This window comes from Phodopus roborovskii, unplaced genomic scaffold (genome assembly GCF_943737965.1).
Source record: "Phodopus roborovskii unplaced genomic scaffold, PHOROB, whole genome shotgun sequence".
Lineage (NCBI taxonomy): Eukaryota > Metazoa > Chordata > Mammalia > Rodentia > Cricetidae > Phodopus > Phodopus roborovskii.
The window spans coordinates 3016174-3038370 of NW_026126558.1; the positions used below are offsets into that span (position 1 = coordinate 3016174).

A 22197-nucleotide genomic window follows, 5' to 3' on the forward strand; every position below is an offset into this window, starting at 1 on the left:
AGTGGATGACTCTGACTCTGTTGCCTACTTGCTTACCGGATTGCTCATCAAGCCTTAATAGGAAAGGAAGTGCCTATTCTCATTGCAACTTTACATACCATGGCTGGCTGATATCCGTGGGAGGTTTGCCCTTTTCTGAAGATAAACCGAGGAGGAAGAATATATGGGGTGGGGGGGGGGGACAGGGGACTGGGAGGAGAGCAGGGAGGGGAAGTGTTGGTTGGGATGCAGACAAAAAAATAAATAAATAAAGTAAATCCTGTGGAAAAGATAGATTACTGTAGCGGAAAATGTACTACAGGGGCAAGTTTACAATGTCACTGGGCATGTATCAACAAAGGTTGGGGAATATTGTGCCATTTTAATTTTTCAGCTACATGTTCTTAGGAAACATCTACCTTAAACACGTTTTGGAATCAGCAGCCCAAAGGGAACACCTTCCTGAATTGATGTGTTTATCACTTCTGTTCTCAGATCCTCAACATGGAACCTCCTAGAACATGTAGCAGTGGCAGGCTTGGGATCCTAAAACACAGCTGTTCCTGTTCCCACCTCTCAGGGTGAGCCTGTACTGATGACAGTGATGTATCTTATTTGAGACAAATGTCAGCAGTTTATAGCAAGAGGGTGTTGAACTCCTGGTAGCTTTAGAAGGCTGAAGGGGTTTTGCAATGCTATCTTAGAAACTTTGCCTTCTCCTCATTTCTAAGTATCTCCTTTCTCATCGCCCAAAAGGTACATTGTGTAATGTCCCAAGGCACATGATTTACAAGTATAAGCATAGCTGCTTTTCAGGAAAATGGTGACTGTATCTTAGAAACCTCATCTTCTCGAATTCCTGAAGCAGAGCAGAATTTGTCTGATCAGAAAAGGCCTTGCTTTTCTCCCTCTGGCTCTGCACGGATTCAGATTTGTAAGATCTGATTGCTGCAGACACCCCAGTGCTAGAGTTTGAATGTGCTGTATCCCCCAAGGGTTAGTGTGCTGGAAGCTTTTCCCCCCTGTGCTGGGACATTTAAGAGGCAGAGTCTAGTGAGAGGTGATAATGTCAGGGGACACTACTCTAAGGAGTGGCCAACCCTGTCCTGCTAGTGGTAGTTCTCAAGAGAGCAGGTCTATCCCTCCTCTGTGATTGCCTCTGCATCCACCGAGCCACCTTCTCTCCATGTCACATGGCTCCTTAGTACTGGCACCCTCAGGGTGCTTCCTCGTGTCCTGTGCTTTGAACTCCCATCCACACTAAAGTTGAGAAGCTGTGGGAAGCAGTGCTTTTCCCTGCAGGGTCAAACCCGTGACCCGCTGTCCCCGTGACTTATACTCTGAGACCCCTGAGGACTCTGGCTGCACCATACCGTCCAGTCAACTCTCTGTGGCCTTTCCAGGTTTGGCTAAGCCCAAGACACTTGCTGTCTCCTGTGAGAAGTCACTGCTGTGTCCTTACTCCTTTCTATCTCTTGAGAGCAGCCTACTCTCTGAGAAGCAAGGCCAGCATAGAACATATCTGCTCTTAGCTGCATGGCCCAGGTTCAGAAACACTAGGAAGGCCATGCTGACACTAGAGGTCACCAGAGATGGCCAGCACAGTGGCTTTATGCGTGTTACACTAACCCCCAAAAAGAGCTGTTTTGCTTTGAGCTAAGATGCACAACTTTATGCCATGAGGAAGTAGGGGGATCCACTGCTGGAAAGATGAGGGCAGAGTGGGCAGCATGGGGCTTAGGTAGTGAGGATCACGCTACCTAATGTGAAGAGAGCACACCCCACAATCCGGGAGTGTGGCCAGGTTGTCACAGGTAAGAGAAACTACCTCCAGGTGTAACCCATGACAGCAAGCTAGAGGCATCACTGACCATCTGTCATCACACAGGGTCTTCCTGATTCTTCCTTTGACAGCCTTTCTTGATGTCCCAGATACACCCATGATTGTTTCTACACAGTATCTCTATAGCAGTGCCTAAATAGAAGAGGGACATAGAGGAAAACATCAGACATAGTAAGACACAAGATTGCAACCTGCCACGATTTTATTGATTTCAGCTTCTAAATGTAGACTTCTCAGATTAACCTGCCATAATCTGTTTGTTGGGGGGTGTTGATGCTGTGTCCTGTGCTTTAGTGTGAGGTGGGTAGAAATAGTGGTGTACCTTCCAGACCAAATGTCTTCACCTCTTCCCAGATTCTCTTCCTCACTGGTCATCTGGACCCGCACCATCATAAGAAGGTAGAAGCATGTATGGTAACAGAATGTCATACCGAGTTTTCTCTTGGGCTTCTTATGCCTCCTAGTGTGTTATGGCAATTCTGAGTTCTTTAGTATAAAGGAAAATTAAAATGAAAAAAAATATTTCTTAGCTTAAGATAGTACAGGGAAATCTGGTAGCCTACAAGTATGTACAGGATATAAACATATTTATATGTTCTATGTACACAGTGGATGGTAACCTATTTATTATAAATAGAATTAATTTAGACTCTACAAAAATAATCATTTAGGATAGGCACATGCAAGCCAGTACACTTAAAACCTATTTATAAAATACATCTCTATAGATTTCTGTTTTTAAATATAAATGTTGCTATTTAGCTGTCAGCAAAATGATTGGAATGCAAATGGAGAGTCCCCAGTTACATATAAAATCTGCCTCCATCCACTGCAGTACACTGCTTCAAGTGTTCGTCCCCAGTGTGTGATGTCCAGGTGATTGCGTCTCCTCTAGATTACAGGCACACATCTCATTTGCCCAGGGATTAGACGCCCACCCCCAAGAGACCAAAGTCCTGTGTTTTTAAAATATTGTTGACAGAAGGTATTTCTTAAAATAACATCATCTTGGCTTCGACCTGCTTGTAAAAATGGACACAGTCAAGGCTCTGCCTCATGTCCAGGATCTGATGGCTCAGTGGTTGGCAGAGCCGTCCTCATAGGGTGGCGACTGGGAGGCCACAAAAGGCTCATTTTGCTTCTGATCGTCCTTCAGGCCGGCTGCCTGCTCAGTGATGGAAGAGAAGGATAGCTGGTCATGCTCCATGATGTGAACTTGATCTTCATCCTTGTCTTTCTTCACATAGAACATTTTCCTGAATTTCTTCAGCTCATGGAGTTCACAGAAGGTTTCCAGGACGACCAACATGGCGATGAGTCCGAGGAGAAGGTAGCCTGCAAGGGAGAAACACAGCGGCAGCTCAGTTTGACCTAGTTACCACAAGATCCAGACTGAATGACTTTTCCTCCTCCCACACCACACACAAGAGCTCTCCAGCAGGTCCACTGCCGGTTAATTTCGAGGAATGTTTGAAGTCTACGGCTCATGGAGGAATGCAAAGAAGAATGAAATGACTTAGCCATCAATGAACTTGGCTTTGTTACAATCACAGGTTTCAATTGTGTATGTGAGCTTCACACAAGTAGGAGGGTGTACCCATGCACACGAGTACAGAGGCCCAAGGGCACCAGATGTCCTGCTCTGTCACTCTCTGCTTCAGTCCTTGAGACAAAGTCTCTCACTGAACCTGGAGCTAGGCTGGCAGCCAGCAAGCCCCAGCCACCCTTCTGTCTCCACCTCAGCTGGCACTAGGCTGCAGGTGGGCAGCCATGCTCTGCTTTTTATGTGGGGGCTGGAAATTCAAACTCATTCATGTCTACATGCTTGCTGTGCTCACTCTTACCTGCTGAGCCCTCTCTTCAGTACTGGCTTCAATTTTTTTTTTTTTAAATGTTAAACAAATTTTATTTGATATCATACATAAACCACACTAAAATACCTCTCAGCAATAAAAGACAGTATCTTTGACAAAGGGAATCCTAATTAAATCGGCACTGTCAAGAATAGAGAGTTTAACCACTGCCTGTAACAGGCCAGTGAACACAAATGGAAACACAGGCATCTTCTGCTTGGTTCTAAGAGGCTGAGAGATTTCCCCAGTGTTTAAACACATCCATATGCCCAGCTTCATAAATCTAAGTAAAGACCATTCATTCAGTTGGTGTTGCAGTGACACCACCACCTTTGTAGAAAGTTGAATATTACTGACTGGGGGAGAGCAGTGTTTATACACTGGAATTGTTATTTTAAAAAAGATTATATACAATTTACTACCAGTCAGTTTTACCTAAATCTGGACTATCTAACATAAAACATTGTTAGTCATTCATTATCTGAATTCTGGTGTGTGAATTAAATTATGGTATGCAGTAAAAGTCATGAGACATATGTTTTGTAATAAAGAAGGCAGGTGGAATTACATATAAGCAGCCCTTCCAAGACAGGTCATTAGGTCTGCTCTCTCTTCTTTCTTCCTACTTCTGGAGAAGACCCTTTCTGTTCCAGGGATGTACTTTTGGGATTCTCCAAATACTCCATCAGGGAATCTTCTTCCTGGGTGATGCCTTTGTTCTTCTTGGCATCTGTGTGAGAGGATCCAGCAGCCTGACAGACCATGGAGATTTGGTCCAGTCTTATGTTTGCCTCCCCTTTCCACAATGTGCCACTGGGCACACTTCTCAACAAAAATCTTCTTGTCTTTCTCAACACAGCCGTTTTTAATTTGCTCTCTGCTGCTCAACACCACTAATGCTAGGCCCAAAGCTGGACCAACACCACCAATGTTGTGTGCTCAGCTGGACATCTGACCTCTCAGATTTCAGTTTTTAGAGGAATCAATTGTTGCTAACGTGGCTTTGCTTAAGTCAAACGACTCACAATAGTCACCAATGTGACTCTTTCCTCCTCAGCCTTACAATCAGAGAGTCACAGTTTTTCACATCTGGTGAGCATCTCTCTGAGCACTCAATATGCTTGTCATAGTTTCTGCTTCTTAAGTATCCTACGATGTCACTGTCAGTATCTGGGCATGTGGACGATTCACTACGTAACTACAACTTTCTCATGAACAATGACTGCTATTTCCTGGAACTTGTGATGGGCAAATAGTGATTTTAAGTCAGTTAAGATGTTTTTTAAGAAATCAGTTTTCAGAAAAAACTCACAGAGAGGGACGGGAAGGGGATGTTAGAGTTGTCATTTCATGTCCCCGTAGTAAAATGTGAAAGGAGGATTTCCAGAAAACACACACATTAGGAAAGTTAAACTTTGCATTGTAGACTGGAACCTGGATGTCCCAGGGGGACAAAGCTTTGATGTCTCCGGCTTTGACTGTTGGTATGGCAGTAAGCTGGTGCCACTGGGCTTTCTTGTGTTTAGCAGTAGCATTGCTAGTCAGTAGACAAATCCACTCTCTCCTTGGTTATTATTTAACCAGACTCTGAAATACTGCCAGAAGTGCCCAGGGGGTTTCAGCCAAGCTGTGAGGGATTTTATCCTACCTACACCTTGGAACATTCATGCCTTAAATACGCAAGTTCTGAACACTCAGAGCATAAAATCCGTCCTGGCTTACTGCCTGAGAAACACAGTGCACACTGTAACAAGGGCTCAGGTTATGGGATGATTCAGTGTTTTGTGGGAAGCTGAGAGAGCTCTCAGATCAGGAGACAGAAGAGGGCAATTTACACACAGGAAAGCTGAACCAGCAAGCACAACTGTGGGGACATTCTACTCCTCTAGTTCACAAAGACATTAGAAAGCAAAGTGAAAATTAAAGAATTGCCTGCTACCTCGAAAGGAAATCAAGATGATGTCTATCTATATTGCTATCAAATCCACACACAAAATGTCTAGAACTCTTTTGGCCAAGGCCACCCAAAGAGGATGGGAACTCAGATACCAATGACCGTGTGGACTTGTGTTCCATTTGGGGACCTCAGAGTTGTGTTCTGTGACACACAAAAGAAGTATGTTCATTTGGGTCCAGTAATCCTTTTTCTTGGAAAGCTCTCAAATACAGGAAACACAGATACAAAAAGATCTCCACACTGAGGAGATTCACCATGCTACTGAATTAGAGGCAAGGTAGGCGTCAGCAAGTGAGGCAGGTGGGCTGTGGGGCGGACCCGGAGAAACACACTGACTCTGAAATAATAAAGAGTACGAGACCCTCCTGCAGGACTCGTTGGTAAATATTCACTATGCTTGCACTGGAACCAGGAGCCACGGAAAGCACTGGGGGCTTGTGAGTGCAGCCTACGGTTTCATGGAAATGTTCAAATACAGTTCAACCAGCCACTGTGTGGGATTAAGACAACAAGACAGGGTGAGGACACAGACTGCTCAAGAAACCATGACTTCCTAGAAGCTGGGTCACAGGTAAAAAGAGTCTAGAGAAGGCTGGAAACCATGCTAAGACTGCTTGCTACACATCCTGAGCACACAGAGGGGCTCATGCAGAAAACATGCAGTTTCTTCCAGATGGATAGCTGCATTTTTTTTTTCAGATTGTTTGCTATGTGCATACATGCACGAAGGTTTGCTTGCAGGTGAGTGTGCACATAGACACCAGAGGTCGACTCTCTGTGTCTTCAATGGCTCTCCAGTTTATTTTTGAGATAGTCTCTTGCTGAAGCTGGAGCTTGCAGTTTCAGCTAGACGGACCCTGGGGTCCTCCTGTGTCTGCCTCCTCCAGCATGCCACCACACCAGGTTTTTCATGTGAATGCTAAGGATCCAAACTCAGCTTTCATGCATGTGCAGCAGGTACTTCACCAACTGAGGCATCTGAAATGTGTTGCCTACGCTTTCTACACATAAATTCTGCGAGTAATTGGTGTCAGGTAAATTCAAAACAGAATGGTACAGACAAATGGGGTCAGTGACTACTTTGAGAAGTTTCCTGGAAAATTAAAGAAAATGATGTCAGTGACAAGCTGAGGTCTCATTTTCTAGTGTGCAAAATATTTAACAGTGTAAAGTAATTTATTGTAGTAAAACATGTCTACTATGACTGTTACACCGTTTTTGAAACTGATCAGGGGGAAGCGGATGGCTTCAGCAGTCAAGAGCATCACAGGTGTGAGGAGGCTCTGAGTTGGGTCCTCTAAGCCCCTGGGAAATGCCAGATGGGTGGTGGAAACAGGTGGGTCCCTAGAGTTCCCTGGTCAGCCAGTCTAGGCTGCTTGATAAAATTCCAAGCCAGAGAGTGACCCTGTCTCAAACAAACGGAAGAAGGCACCAGAAAAATGACCAGAGAGGTTGTCCTCTGACTTCCACAGCACAAACAGGGACACATGCACACCCCACATGAAAACACACACACATACAAGACACTCAGCAGTGACTTCACTGAGCAGTAAGAGTTGTGATAGGAACAGCGAAGCAATTTAGCTGTAGGAAACGAGGGGGAAAAAGAAAGTACATCCAAGAGAAAGCAAGCAAGCACCGATGGAGGGCTGTCAGGCACACAGGGGGCAGACGCCACAGGTACTCACATGTGATCCCGATCTTGTACAGCTCTCTGAACTTCTGGTTGTAGCCTTCCCCTGGAACGTAGTCCCCCAGGCCGATGGTGCTCAGTGAGATAAAACAGAAGTAAAAGGATTCCAGGAAGTTCCAGTCGTCCTCCAGCACAGAGAACACAGCGGCTGGGATGAAGAAAAAGCAGGACACGGTGACGAATCCCAGCAGAACGGCGTGGACGATGGCCACCACCTGCTTGGAGAAGCCCCAGCGGATGTGGAAATAGAGGACTGGTCTGCGGGTGACATGCACGGTGACGCGCTGGACCACCGCCGTCAGGAAGAGGAGGGTGAAGGGGATACCGATGACAGAGTAAATGATGCAGAAAGCCTTGCCTCCATCTGACAAGGGCACCGTGTGGCCATAGCCTGCAGGAGAAAAGGCTCTGTGAGTGCTGGGAAGCACAAAACAAGTTATGAAACAACACACCTGTGGGCCCCGAGCAAGAGTGTGAAGTGCTGTGGGCTTCAGAGGCTCTGGCTGTCTGAGAAATTCAGCAGGGTGACAGTCGTTCGCGAGGCAAGAAGATTTATGAATCATAAGAACGTTTAAGGTGAGGACTCAGAAAACAAGAAAGGCTTCATTCAGACTGTTCCTAACCCACCTCAAGAATTGGACAAGCACACCAGCAATCATACATCAAACACCTACAACAACCAAAGAAAGATCCACACTTTGAAATAACTTCTATCTCTGGCCTTTGGTAGGAAAGAGCCCTGAATCCTAAGCTGGGGCTCTTGAACCACAGGCGCATGTTCCCATCCTGTGGATGGTAGTCTATGTTTTCATTCTTACCTCTTGCTTAAAGAGAAAGAAAAAAGAAAAAGAAAAAGCACTTTAAAATATATTGTGGAAAACTGTGTGTCTGTGTGAATGGATCTGTACATGAACGCAGGTAAACCTGCAGGGATAGAAGAGACCCACCTGAGGTGAGTGTGGGAATCAAATCCTAGTCCTCAATGCTCAATGAGTCATCTGTCCAGTCCCTACTCTCAATTTCAATGAATCTACAGTTTCATAACTACTGTTCTGTCTCATACGCATTTCATTGTTCAAGATACCAGGGACACTACTAACATCTCCCCTGGTAGCAGGTGGAGTGTCCATCCATTCTTCATGATCTCATGGACATCCTACAGGACTGAACAGGAAGAAGAGTCCGCTAAAGAACAACATCCACATCATCTCATACTGCTCAGGAGGACACCCCACTCGCCAGGGTTGACCTCCCCACTCCATGCAGGATCCTCCTCATAGTATGTATCTATCAGCTGAATTACACTCCTATGGGAACCAGATGACTCACGGAATGTTCCGTACATATAAAGGTGTGTGAGGGGAAGCAGGCTGATATGAGTAAGGGGGAGGGTGGAGCAGACACAATAAAGACAGAGAGAGCAAAATCTCAGTGAGTCATGGGCTGAGTAATTCTTTCCAAACCTCTTAGCCCATTCTCTAGTTTCCAGATATTCAGAAACCGCATGATACCCCCATCCCCACCAAACCAGAACAGTTACTTTAGGACTAGTGACTTTCAGTCATAATATCTGGTTTACTTTCCTCAAAATCATTATCAAAAAAAACTTACTGGAGAACAGTGAGAGAACACACTAGGAAGAAGGCTCTCTAGACCATGACTGAAATCCCATGAGGGCTTCCTCTCAAAATAGTAATGTGTCTAAACAAGTCAGTTCAAAAGAGAGCTAGCTAAGTGTATTTTTTTTTAATGAAATTAGGTTCTGAAAAACTGACATGTTACTGTAACTGAAAAGAGTTTCAAGGTTGTGGTCTTGGGAATTTATCTTGCTAAAAAAATGACAGTTCCAAAAACCCTCAGTTGCAGATTCAAATTGTTTCATTCTCAAGTATCTGACATTGTTAAAACAAAAACAAAACAAAACAAAAACTCTTCTCTTGGAGCTCGAGAGATGACTTGAGGACATGAGTTCAAATCCTCATCACCCATGTAGAAAGCTAGGAATAGCCATGCATGAATCTAAATCCCCAGCTCAGTAAGGAGGCAGGGGAGACAGGAGGATCACTGAAGCTTGCAGGCAGACAGCTTAGCTCCTTATTCAGTGAGAAATCCTATCTCAAGGGAATAAGACAGTAATAGAGTAGGACACTCCTGTCCTCCTATGGCCTCTGTACCCAGTGAGTAAACACAACACACACACACACACACACACACACACACACACACACACACACACACAGACTGTCCTGATGGCTTGCCCCAGAAGGTGCATAGCGCATGAGTGAATACATTGTGTGAAAATGTATACATCCATCCACATAAACATGCTTTTGTGAAGTTCTCAAAACAGAGCCTCTCAAAAGTGACACATGTCCCCAAATGGTTAAGAACCATGGCTCTGAACACCAATTCTTGAATCTGTCTGGTCCCCATGCAGCCAACTGCTCCTAGAATGCTGAGGCTAGTTTTGAGCTTGATATTTGAAGAGATGGGACTTTCATACCACATGAAAGATGCCAATAGTGTGCCACATCCAGGCAGCATATGGGTGTTCTGTTTGATGGAAAAGAATGGGACCAGTTGTAAGTCAGGCAGCCCATGACCACATAGGCTCCAGGCCTGGCAGAAGCTAGAGATTTCGTTAGGTGTTCAGGAACCATGTTCCAGCAATCAGAGACAAGGAGACCTGGACTCTGGAGACAGATTTTTACTGAACCATAGCAAAGCAACAGAATGATGGGCTTGTGACTAAGAGTTCGAGGCAGTGAGAGCATCGATAGACCAAGATGGCTAAGCAGAGATTTCAAGGAATGGAATTTAGTTTGGTAGGGGTTTGCAAAGGAAAGAAAGTGATCTGAGATAGGGGATAAAAACTTGTGTGCTTGTGAATTTGTTTCTTTTTAGAGGGTATTTTTAAGAATTAGCTGTTTTGAAATTATTACATGAAGCTGGAGAGATGGCTAAGAGCACTTGCTGCTTCTGCAGAAGACCCAGGTTCTGTTCCTAGCACCCATATGGTGGCTCACAACTGCCTGTGACTCCAGTTCCAGGAGATTCAATGCCCCCTTCCAGCATAAACACATACATATACTCTCACACACCTAAAAATAAATGTAAACAAACACTTGGGGAAAAAAAGAAAGAAAATATGACACGTCTACTCAGTATGTGTCTTTTTTCTGTCCATCTGTTCCAGAAAATGATGTGATTTAGATTTTTTCGGGGTGAGGGGCAAGGTAGAAAAGTAAACAAATTTCTGGTGACCTAGAGACTGGAGAGATGGCTCAGGTGGGTAGTGTAGTTTTATAAGCACGAGGACCTGTGTTCTATACTGAGAACCCATTGAAAAGAGTCAGGCACTGCAGGATATACTTGGAATTGACAAACCATGGACCACTGAGAAACCCTATCGAAAAACCAAGGTGGGTGACACCTGAGGAACAATGCCCAAGCTTGCCCTCTATCCTACACACACACACACACACACACACAGAGAGAGAGAGAGAGAGAGAGAGAGAGAGAGAGAGAGAGAGGGAGAGAGAGAGAGAGGGAGAGAGAGCTTGATATAATTTTATCAAATTTTGCTACTCCTTTTAGTTATAAGTTAACTAAATGTCGTTAATGGTGATGTTATTTTCAAACTGTAAACATGGCCACCACACAATGCCAGGATCTGGCTGCAGAAAGACTTTTTCTAATTTTTTATTTATTTTTATGTCTGTAATACAATCTAGCTAAGAGGTTAAAACTATAAGCATGGGACCCTGACTTAGGGCCATTTGTTTTTACCCACTTTGATGTTTATATAAATCACTTTGGGTAGCAGAAAGTGTGAGGAGGGTTAGTTTTAATTATCAACTTGACCACGCAGAGTCCCCTGGGAAGAGAGGAGTCTCAGTGATGGATTGTCTAAGTCAGGTTGGCTGGAAGCGTGTCTACAGGGGATTGTCTTGATTACATTGAATGATGTGGAAAGATCCAGTCTGAAAGTGGGTCAGGGAGCCTGAACTGTGCAAGTAGAGAAATTAATCTAAGCACAGGCATGTATGTCTGTTGCTCTCTGCTCTTGACTGTGAACATAATGTAACTAGGGGTTTCAAGTCCCTGCCCCAGTAACAAACTGTCATGGAACCATGAGCTTCCAAACCCTTTCACCCTTAAGCTTCTTTGGTCAGGGTATTTTATAACAGGAAATGGAACTAAGACACAGACTTGTCTCCAAACAACAGCAAAAAAGTTAGATTCCTAAACTTAATTTTTCAATTCCAGTCTTCTGCTCCTCAGCTGCTATGTTTGGTCACAGCTTTGCACTTGTGAGCCTCGGGAGGGTATATACCACAGGTGGTCATATGCATGTCAGCCCTTTACAATTTTAGGCTTCCCATTTGGGTACCACAACCACAACAGCCCCAATACTGCACAGGCTAATCTCTAATCTGAGGCTGTCCTAGATAACTGGTTGTTTTCTAATTACTGTGATGGAATCTCTAAAAAAAAGCAACCTATGAACAACATGGGCCCCCAGTTTGAAAGGGCTCAATCCAGGAAGGTGGGGAAGGCTCAGTGGCAGGCAGCACCATCTCCTGTCTGTGTGCTGGAGATGGAAGCCTCACATCTTTGGGAATCAAGAAGCAGGGAACCTCGGACAGGAAGCAGGAAGTCTAGGGCAGGAAAGACCCTCTCAATAAGCACCCACCATCTTAGGACATGCAGACACTTGAAGGGGGGGTACATTTCACAGAAAACCCTCAGATCATGCTGATACCAGAGCAAGTTGCAGATCTGGAATTTTCTCACTTGTACAGATATACATATATAATAACTATCCTTTTTTCCCCAAGAACTAGCAAGGTATGGAACAATGTATGCCTTCACTGTTGTTAAGTGTGATGCATGCTGGGGAAGAGGTCCAGGAAGGAGCTCCAGGCACTGAAAGTCACCCTGACAGAGTCACAAATCAGCGCTTCTTGTCTCATCCTCCGTGAAACTGACCGAGTCTGCTGCCCGAACTCTGCTTGTTTCCTTTTTCTCTAGAACCCAGTGTCCCTATAAGGCCATGGAAGGAACAGGTCCTTCTCTGAAGCCCCCAGGCTTCCAGCCTACAGTGAGCAGAGCACTGGCCTGAGAACCAAGGGTTCTGACATCCAAGGCCACAAGGAGGCAGAGAGAACTAATCGTTCTTTTGATATGGGGCCCTTGACACTCTTGATACAGCCAGGCTGGATGGTGGGCAGATCTCCTTAGCTTAACCCTATGTTAGCATCCTCCAGAAACACACTCCCCCAAGTAAGGTTCAACCAGCAATCTGTACATCCTCCTGTCTACCTCCCACAGTGCTGAGATACAGTGCTGAGATACACCTAGCTTTTTATGTGGGTGCCAGGGTTCTGACACAGGGTCCTCATGTTTGCACTGCAAGCCCTCTTAAACACTGAGTAACCCCCTAGTTCCCACCTTTGCAACGTTAGTAACAGGACTAGGCTGAGGGTGAAGAAACATCAAGCCAATAAGAACAACTTATAAAGGTTTTTTGAAAGCCCAAGATCATGATTAGTCTTATATCCTCCACCTGTTACTTTTCCCAGGTCCCTCTGGGTTTAACATAATCACCCTGAAGCCATCACTACCCTGAGGTTTCAAATTACTCTGTAAAGGTTTCCTAGAAAAGCACTTTCAGAAGAGAGTGCACAAACCCTGCTGCAGGCATTCCCTTGGGCACAGTGGCTACTCAGACAACTCAGGATTTAATCTTTCTCCCCCTGGGAACTGCTGGGAAGACAGACTCCAAAAGTAACTCAAAATGCTGAGTGACAAGGAGGTGCTATTTTCCTTAAGATTTACTTTATTTTTATTTGTGTGTATGAGTGTACTTGTATGTGGTTATGTACATGAGTTTGCTTTATGCATGGGTGCCTGAAGAGTCTGTCAGATCCCACGGAGGTGGAGATAGAAATGGTTGTGATCCATCCAAGGTGAGTATGCTAGAGACCAAACTGGGCCTTCTGGAAGAGCAACTAATGTCCTTAACAGTGGGGCCGTCTCTCCATCCCAACAACTGTTTTCTTGATGGTGCATTTGGGATGTGCCCCTAGCCATAGAAAGCCCACAAGTAATCAAGAGACCTTCCACTTGGCCCTAAGCCCTAACTCTAGAGCAGAAGGTGAAGTGGCCCTCAACCCTCACACAGTGTGAAGAGATGGAGATTCCCGAGGCACCCTCTGGAACAAACCAAATCTGCCCACTGTCATGCCATTGCTGAGACTCACAATCATCCTTTGTCAACGTCCCTAGTGGCTACAGGAGGAGAGCAAGGTGTCCACTTCATACCTGTTAAGGCAGAAGTTTCTAGATGAACACACAGATGTTCCTGGTAGACTTGTGTGATGTTACTTCTTAGTTCATGCAGATATCCTGAGGATTAAAGTGGAATGACCCGTGTGCTGTATAAGCTCTCGTGCACACGTGAAACACCACACTCCTGTTTCACTGTTGATAGAAGCAACAGCACAGCGTCCCCACAGTGTGCACACTGGTTCAGGTCAGTGATGCAACTTTTCACTCCATCACAAGGATGACATTTGCATACTCTGCTCTATTCTCTGCACACAGTTTAATTCCCATCACATCTTCTAAGATAACATCCTCTGTAGAGATGACTGGAGGCTATTAAAACAGTCCCTGAGAGCAATTGATAAAGAAAATTTCTGAGCTGTCTTAAAATTAATTATACAGGCTGGCAGGTGAAAGCACAAAGGCATTTAATCAGCTGCAGGTGAAGTCAACAGAAAAGACTGTTCACGTGGAAACTCTGATTTAATTCCTTTGCAGCTGACCACCAGGGACACCACACCCTGTTTTCCTGTTGAGGGTATAAACTTACAGGACTGCTGATGCCATTCAGCCCAGAATTCACAGCTAATGCCTCTCCTCATGAACCACTCTTCTGTGCACTACTGACATCTGCTCCAAGCATTATCCCACCCTCTGACCAATAACCAACATATCCAGCATTTCTTTCCCTTTCCAAAGGCTGTGACGATGCTCTAGGGGATGGCGGGAATGCTCAGCCACTGGAGTGTTTGCCATGGAAGCATTAGAACTTGAATCCAATCACCAGCACCCACGAAGATCCACCATAAAACACGGGCAGTGTCGTGTATTGTAATCTCGGCACTGGGGAAGCTGACAGGTGGATGCCTGGGACTTGCTGGCCACCCAGTCTAGCTGAGCAATTCTACCCTCCACCTGTTCTCTGCCATAATGCCTCCTGTTTCATCAACGGCCTAAAGCAAGGTCAGGGGGCCAGTAAACCAAAATAGATCTTTCCTTCTTTTAAGCTGATTATCTCAAGTGTTTTTGATACAGTAATGGGAGACAACAGGCACCAAAAGAAACATTTTTTCTTCCAATTATACAGGACTCTTTAACTGAAAGTGATGAAATGCAGGGGACGGTATGCCTTCTGTTTGTCTAAAGGCAAAACAGAGATTTGCAAAGACAAATGTCCTTCTGACTTCCTCCTGCCCTTCTTGTCTACAGGCTGGATGTAGATTTCTCTTTCCAAGGCTTCTTTATTGGCTGAGAGACTCTTGGCCAGTGGGACCTGCAGTTCCTACCATGAATCTTTTCTCACCTTGGATACCTGGGACTGTGTTACCTCCCTAACATGTGCTGTCCTTTGTGGAAATACTTTTCTCCCACATGGTGGACCTACATGCTTAGCAAACTCATGAGCTTTCCCTGTATTAATTCACCCATCGCTATGGGACTGTGTCTCAGCACAAACTTATGACAGTTAAGGAAAAGTATTTTTCCCTGTCTCTCCTTTCAGTGACTCAGGTGGGACTTTCTGAGACATTCCATTTGCCCTGGAGGAACAAAAGATGCTTACTCCATGTCAAGCATCTTGATACAGGACTTCTGCACATGATGGCATCGCTACCTGGACTGACTCTTGCTTGTTCATACACATGGCTGGCTCGCTCACCGACTTTTAAGACTTGTCCAAAGTCAACATGGAGAATGTAAAATACATAAAATCCTTACGTTCCCCCACCCCAGTGTGATCCTCGTATCACCTTCAGTTCCTTACTCCACCTTCCTTCAAGCACTTATTTTATGTGAAATATTTCTTCACTTGCTTATGTTGATTGTGGTTATTCTTCTCTTTTAAAATATTTGTTCCAAGGCAGGGATGTCTGCCTGCTAGTTTTAGGTGCCTCCTGGTGCCAAGCAGTAGTTTATGCTAGAGCGCTAGTATGGGCCAGATTGTTTCATTTGTGGGGTACTTAATTGGCAGGATGTAGGATCACCTAGGGGCACGTCTGGCACGTCTCTGAGGTGGGAACTGAGGCAGCATCATTCCATGGGCTGGGGTCCTGGGCCGAATAAAAAGGAGGGAGTGAGCTGAGCACCAGCGTTCACCTCTGTGCTTCCTGACTGTGGACACAGTGTCACACTCAGCTCCTGCTGCCATGCCTTCCCTGCCGTGATGGACTGCACCCTCACACTGGGAACTGGAAGAAACGCTCCCTTAGGATGCTTTTGTAAGGCATTTGACCATAGCAGTGAGAAAGGTCACTGGTACAATTTGGCAGAGGTAAATTTGTGAAGTATTAGTTTGATAGCCCAGGGACATGTTATTAACTTGCCACATATGACATTCTACTGGCTTAACCAAAAGCACAAAAGACAACAAAATATTATGACCTTGGTGGGAAGCTGTAGGTTTCCCCTCTGATGAGGGTTGTCTGCTGTTATAATGTTATGTTTAATAATTACATTAAATTATTTTTATGTTATATGTATGAGTGTTTGCCTGCATGTATATATCTGTATCTCGACCATGTGTATGCAGTCCTATTTCCATATTCTTTTTTTTTTTTTTTTTTTTTTTTTTTTTTGAGACAGGGTTTTTCTGTATTGCTTTAGTGCTTTAGAGCCTGTCTTGGAACACACTCTGTAGACCAGGCTGGCCTCAAACTCACAGAGATCCTCCTGTCCCTGCCTCCGAGATCTGGGATTAAAGGCATGCACCAACAATGGCCAGCTACTATTTCCATATTCTTAACCCAAGACTCACAGGGGTGATCTCAAAACATCCATGTGACTTGAATGAACAATCAATTACAGTTTTCCCTATAGTTAAGCTGATTTGCTTTCTGAGACAGATTGTGTTTAACATACCCCAGAACTGTTGCTATTTGATAGGCAAACTATACATAAAACATTTATATGTAAATTATTATCATTTCCCATTCTTAAATTGATAAATCGCTATCCACAGATACTAAAGCAGCCTAGGAAAGGAAATGCAACATAGATACTAACTGACCTTAGCTGCCATGAAACTCTCATATTTAAGGCTGGCCAAACAATGACAGATGGCACCAGGGAACTGTTTGTATTTCAACACTCTTTGGGTTTTCTGAGTTGACCCAAGGGCACAAACAAGCCTTGTGTACCAATCAGGGTCATAATGCATCCATTGAGTTTTAGAAACAATTATTTCTTTGACTATTGTCCTTTTTAAAGTCACATCTATTTATTTATTTTCTGGTGTATTTATTTAGTTGCCTTCTCTGTGTGAGTATGTGTGTAGGTCAGAGGACAACATTCAGGTGCCAATGTTCTTTGTCCATCATGTAGGTGGGCCTTGAGGGTTGAGCTCAGGTCATCAGACTCAGCAGCAAATGCTTTTACCCATTGAACTATCTCACTGACCCTTTGACAATTGTTCTGTGCTCCTCAGCCTTAGTGTGTGTGCTAGTTAGGTTTCTCTGTTGCTGTGATAAAACCCATGACTGAAAGCAACTTGGGGTGGTGTGGGTTTATTTGACTTATAGGTTATAGTCAGTAACCCATGGAAACCAAGGCAGGAACCTGGAGGCAAGAACGGATGTAACACTGTGGAGGAAAAGGCTTACTGGCTTGCTCTCCGAGGCTTGCTCAGCCTGCTTTCTTATACTGCCTATTATCACCTGCCCAGGAAAGCATTGCCCACAGTGCTGGGCCCTCACCAATCAATCATTAACCAAGAACACGCCCTACAGACTTTCCAACAGGCCAGTCTTGGGAGGCAAATTCTCAGCTGATGTCCACTTCCTCTTCCCAGATGACTCAACCCCGGGTCAGGATGATAAAAACCAATAGGCACGGTGGAAGACATTGGCAAGCTAGACAACTCAACCAGTTATCCATTAGGTTGACCCAGCTTTTCATGATGTAGTTCAAGAGTTCAAGAACACAGCCCTTGGTGACAGATGTCCCTGTGGGCACTCTGAAGCCAGAGGCTCTGTGGTGTTGCACCTCCTGGGTACAGCAACCTCAGGAGCCCTACTTCACACTGTCATTTTGGCTGTAAGTCGCTTGCCAGGACAGCATAGTGATAGAAGCAACATAGCAGGAGGAAAGATTTTCTGTGGCTCAGCGTGTGTGTGTGTGTGTGTGTATGTGTATGTTTGTGTGTATGTATGTTTTGTGTGGGTATATTTGTGTGTATGTATGTGTATGTTTATGTGCATGTATGTATGTTTGTATGTGTATGTTTGTGTTTGTGTGTGTGTGTGTGTGTGTGTGTGTGTGTGTGTGTGTGTGTGATCCATTGGCCAGTTGTCTCAGCTGCTTTAGGTCTGCCCATCACAGATGAGTCACAGGGCAGAACAGGCTGCTCACCTCTTCCAGAGGAAGACGGTGCTTACCCTCACTGCTTTTGTGTCAGAGTTTGCCTCTAGAATGTTCCTTCAGATCCTTATGTTGAAGACTTGTTCCCCAGAGTGGCACTCTGGGGAGGTGATGGGGTGCTGAAGAGATGGAACCTGGGGTGACTTCCAGGTAATGGAAAGGGGTGCCTTTAAAGAGGATAGTCAGTCATTGTTAGAGTTTTCCAGTGCACATCCCCAGGGCCCACATTAGAAGGAGAGAACCAATCCCTCAAAGTTGTCTTCTGATCTGCACATGCATGCCACAGTATGTACCCCCACCCACTAAACAAACAAATAAATAAATAAAAGCAAGTAAAAAACAAACCTACAAACAATTGTCAAAAAAGTAATTGTTACCAAAACTTAACAGATGCATTTTAACCCTGACTGATACCAAGACTTCTTTATGCCCTTGGAATGCTCTAGATTCAAAGCACAGCTACCACCAACCTTGCTGACTCAGAGCTCCCAGTCCATTGGAGCATATGCATTTGAGTCCTCACTGTCTTCTGAAGTCTCACATAAGATATCCTTTCTGTATCTTCTGGACTTGGCTTTCCCATCTACAGACCATCCACACACAGATTCTAGAGAACACAGAACTCCTTGCAGCAAGAGCCATCTGTCACTGCACAGCCCTGGGAAGGTAAATATCCTTTCTTGCCCTTTTTTATTTTAGCTGTCTCTGCCAAACACCTGTCTTTACAAGTTCTCATCCTCAGTTAATAATAAACAGATAAATGGACCACCACTTCCTGAGGACATAGCTCTGTGCTAACTTCCCATTTCTTGCTCTAAAGGTGAAATAGCTCTCCTCTGGCACAGAACCGGGTTCCCTCCCTCAACTGTCAGCATTTCTATCCCCTCCTTTAGGATTTGCTGAACCCAACCACAAAATCACCTGCTTACAAAAAGAACATTCCATACTAGAAAGGATTAAAATTGGCTCCTTGTCAGGCTGTCTCAAAACTGAATTACAGTGAATTTTTACAGGTGATTAGTGGAGATTTTAGAAAAATTAGAACTGTGATTTGACTTTTTAAACAGAGAACATTCACTTGACACTAAGACTACAAATCACCTTTTAGAAAACTGGCCACGTAAGAACAGTAATATAGCCCAACAGTCCTTGATTCAGTGAGATTCCCTTGGACATGTGTAGAGAGGTGCCAACATTTCCCAAACACAGTGTTAGTCTGGTTTATTTAGATGTGCCGACCTACATGGAAACACCCTAAGGACAAGCTCCATGACACACACTCTGACAGAACGTTCTTCTAAAAATATCCACACACAAGCACACATGGATGCACGCACACATACTCCTGTAGACAATTTCTAGCGAAGATGGTAGAAGTATGGATGCACCCATATGTACACATACACACATCTAAAGTACATGTGGGTGCTAGACTGATGGCTCAGTAGTTCAGAGTGCTAGTCCTGCAACCTCAAGGACCAGTTTGGATCACTGCACCCATATAAGCCAGGTATTCCTCCAGATTCCTGCAATCCTGTTTCTAAATGGGGTGGAGGTAGAAGGGTCATCTGAGTTAGCTGGCTTTTACCCTAGCCTAGACACAATTCCAGGTACAGGGAGAGACCCTGCTAGGTGGGGAGTGATGGAAGAGGATGCTGATGTCCTCCATGGGCTCTGCACTCAAGCTGAGGCATGTTCACCTGCACACCCATATATGGATATACACCCACATGTATATAAATAAATGTAAACATAAAATAAATGTGGAATATATATGTTTTATATATGTATCTGTGTGTATATAAAACAATATATATACATATGTGAATATATATAAACATAAAGTACATTGGAATACTATATCTATATATACATATAGAAATTTAACCTTGTTTCATTCCAGTAGGAAGAGGCACTAATTAAATCCATTTAATATAGGAGTAGGTTCTTTAAAAATATTTATTTGTAACTGGGCTTTGATGGTGCATGCCTTTAATCACAGAACTTGTGAAGCAGAGGCAGAGGCAGGCAAACCTCTGTGAGTTTGAGGCTAGACTGATCTACAGAGCTAGTTTCAGGACAGGCTCCAAAGCAATACAGAGAAACCCTGTCTCAGAAAAAATTATTTATTTATTAATGTGTGTGTGTGTGTGTGTGTGTGTGTACACTAGCATGATGTTTGTGAGTGAGCATGTGTGTCAGCGTGCACATGGAGAGGCTATGAAATACCTCTGCAGAGTCAGTTTTCTCCTTCTGTCTTGATGTGAGTTCCAGGGAGAGAGCTCATGTGTCAGGTTTGGGTGACCAGTGCCTGTCCCCCTGCTGAGCCATCTTGCTGGCCCAGGACTAGGCTTCTAAGAACTGCTACTGCCTGAACACCACCTTCCTCCAGCCCAAGTTCTTCAGGATAGAGTGGCTACTGTCCTACACTGAGCCAACAACACACAGAACTACAAAGATAATCTGAGTACCTGGGAAGGCCAGGGAGCAACTGAGACAGAAACAACAGGCAGATTGGAGACCAAGGAAGGAGCGTCCACAGCCCTTCTAGAATGGAGACATCCTTCTGGACAGTGTCTTTAGTAAAAAGATGGTTAAGAGCTGGGGCATGGGCCTAAGAAATGACTCAGCTGTCAAGAAATGACTGCTTTTCCAGAGAACCAGGGTTCAATTCCCACCACAATGGTGCTTGTGGGGGGCTGCAGAAGAGAGAATCAGACCACCTGGAACTTTGAGTTACTGTGAGTCCCCTCCAACTTATGTTTTGAGACAGGATCTGGAATGGGAGCTCACAGACTAACTAGACTGGTATGCTAGCAAGCCCCAAGGATCCTCCTGTCTCCTCTTCCACAGATCTGGAATGACACGCCCTGCCACCACACCCAATTCTTGTGTAGATGTTGGGGATCCACACTCAGGCCCTCGTGCTTGCACAATAGGCGCTTTGTTCATTGAGCAGTCCTGACCTCTCCTGGCCACCATTTGAGACCTGCAAAGGAGAAGGATGAGCTCAGCAGACTCTAAAGCCCCTCACCCACGTCATCTTTCCACGAGAACCTCAGCCTGATAAAGGATGACTTCACCGTCTGCATGCCACTTCTGGTACAGAGCGCAGGCCATGTTCTATTCCCTCTGCCTTTGAGTCTTCACTGCTGGTTGGCTTTGTCACCTGAAACTCAAAGGAAGCAGGATGGGTGGAGCCTATCCAAGCCCTGACCCTTAGAGCCTTAGTTCTCAGCCAAGATAAACATGCTTGAGGCACCCAATGAGTAGCTCCCCTCACAGTCACACCCTGTCCTCAGTACCACTTGCTTGGTGACAAAAGACAACAGTATGACATCTGCTAACCACTGTCAGAATTAATGCTTATGATACAGGGTAAGAGAGACAGGCTAAAGTCAATGGAGGCAACCCATAGCCAACTTCTTTTCAAGAACACTGCACTGGAATGGCTGCGAGAATGACACCACAGCAGACTGGGGGTGCAATGTTTAGCCACCTCTGATTGATCAGTGAGTCTTCCCACAATGCTAGGGCTCACCACCTCAATCGCAGCATGAGCTCAGTATCAAGTTTCTATGGTTCTCTACTTAGAGGTCACCTGGCCAAACAGACCACACCCCAATGTCACACCCTGGAGGTCAGAGTGTGTCTGACCTTGACATTAACAGAGGGATATTTTAAGGTTCAGTGGCAAGTCTCTAGAGAGTCAAAAGTCTTAGCCAGGTGATGGCTCACACTTGTCATATCAGCACTCAGGATGCTGAGGCAGAATTGTTACCAGTTCAAGGTCAGCTTGGGATACACAGCCAAACCTTGTCTCAAAAAGTACAACCTCTGCTGCCCAACTCCCCAAAGCCAAACACGCATGCTCAATCTCACTTGGCATTTCAAACACTTCTGTAGACCTGCCTGGTCATGAACTGTGGGAATGCGTGCTTGTACGTGTAGGTTCAATATGATACTCATTTCTTGAGTTTACACCTTTCAAATAAAGGAACAAGAAGGAAAAGGAGACTTTGCAAGTGTGATCCTGTGTGTGGCATTAAAAATCCCGTCTTCTGAAGGAGCTAGCAAATCACAAATGTGAAGATTACTGGTGGGGGGCTCAGTCCTAGTCTCTGTGAATTCCACCCCACTTCTGTGGAAGTCGGGCTGGACTTGCATTTGTGCCATCGGGTGTCCTGAG

General features: G+C 44.8%; 1 protein-coding gene across 2 annotated transcripts in view; it reads right to left on the minus strand.

The window, feature by feature from the left end:
* Positions 1-2003: 2003 nt before the first annotated feature.
* The window catches only part of Kcnk1 (potassium two pore domain channel subfamily K member 1), a 33246-nt gene continuing 13052 nt past the window's right edge, over positions 2004-22197 (minus strand). For both annotated transcript variants that reach the window (XM_051201442.1, XM_051201441.1), the window contains 2 exons: positions 7321-7716; positions 2004-3157 (listed from right to left, as the gene is read on the minus strand). In XM_051201442.1, the coding sequence (XP_051057399.1) occupies positions 2898-3157; positions 7321-7716 (656 nt within the window). In that variant the 3' untranslated portion in view covers positions 2004-2897. The remainder of the gene's footprint in view (positions 3158-7320; positions 7717-22197) is intronic.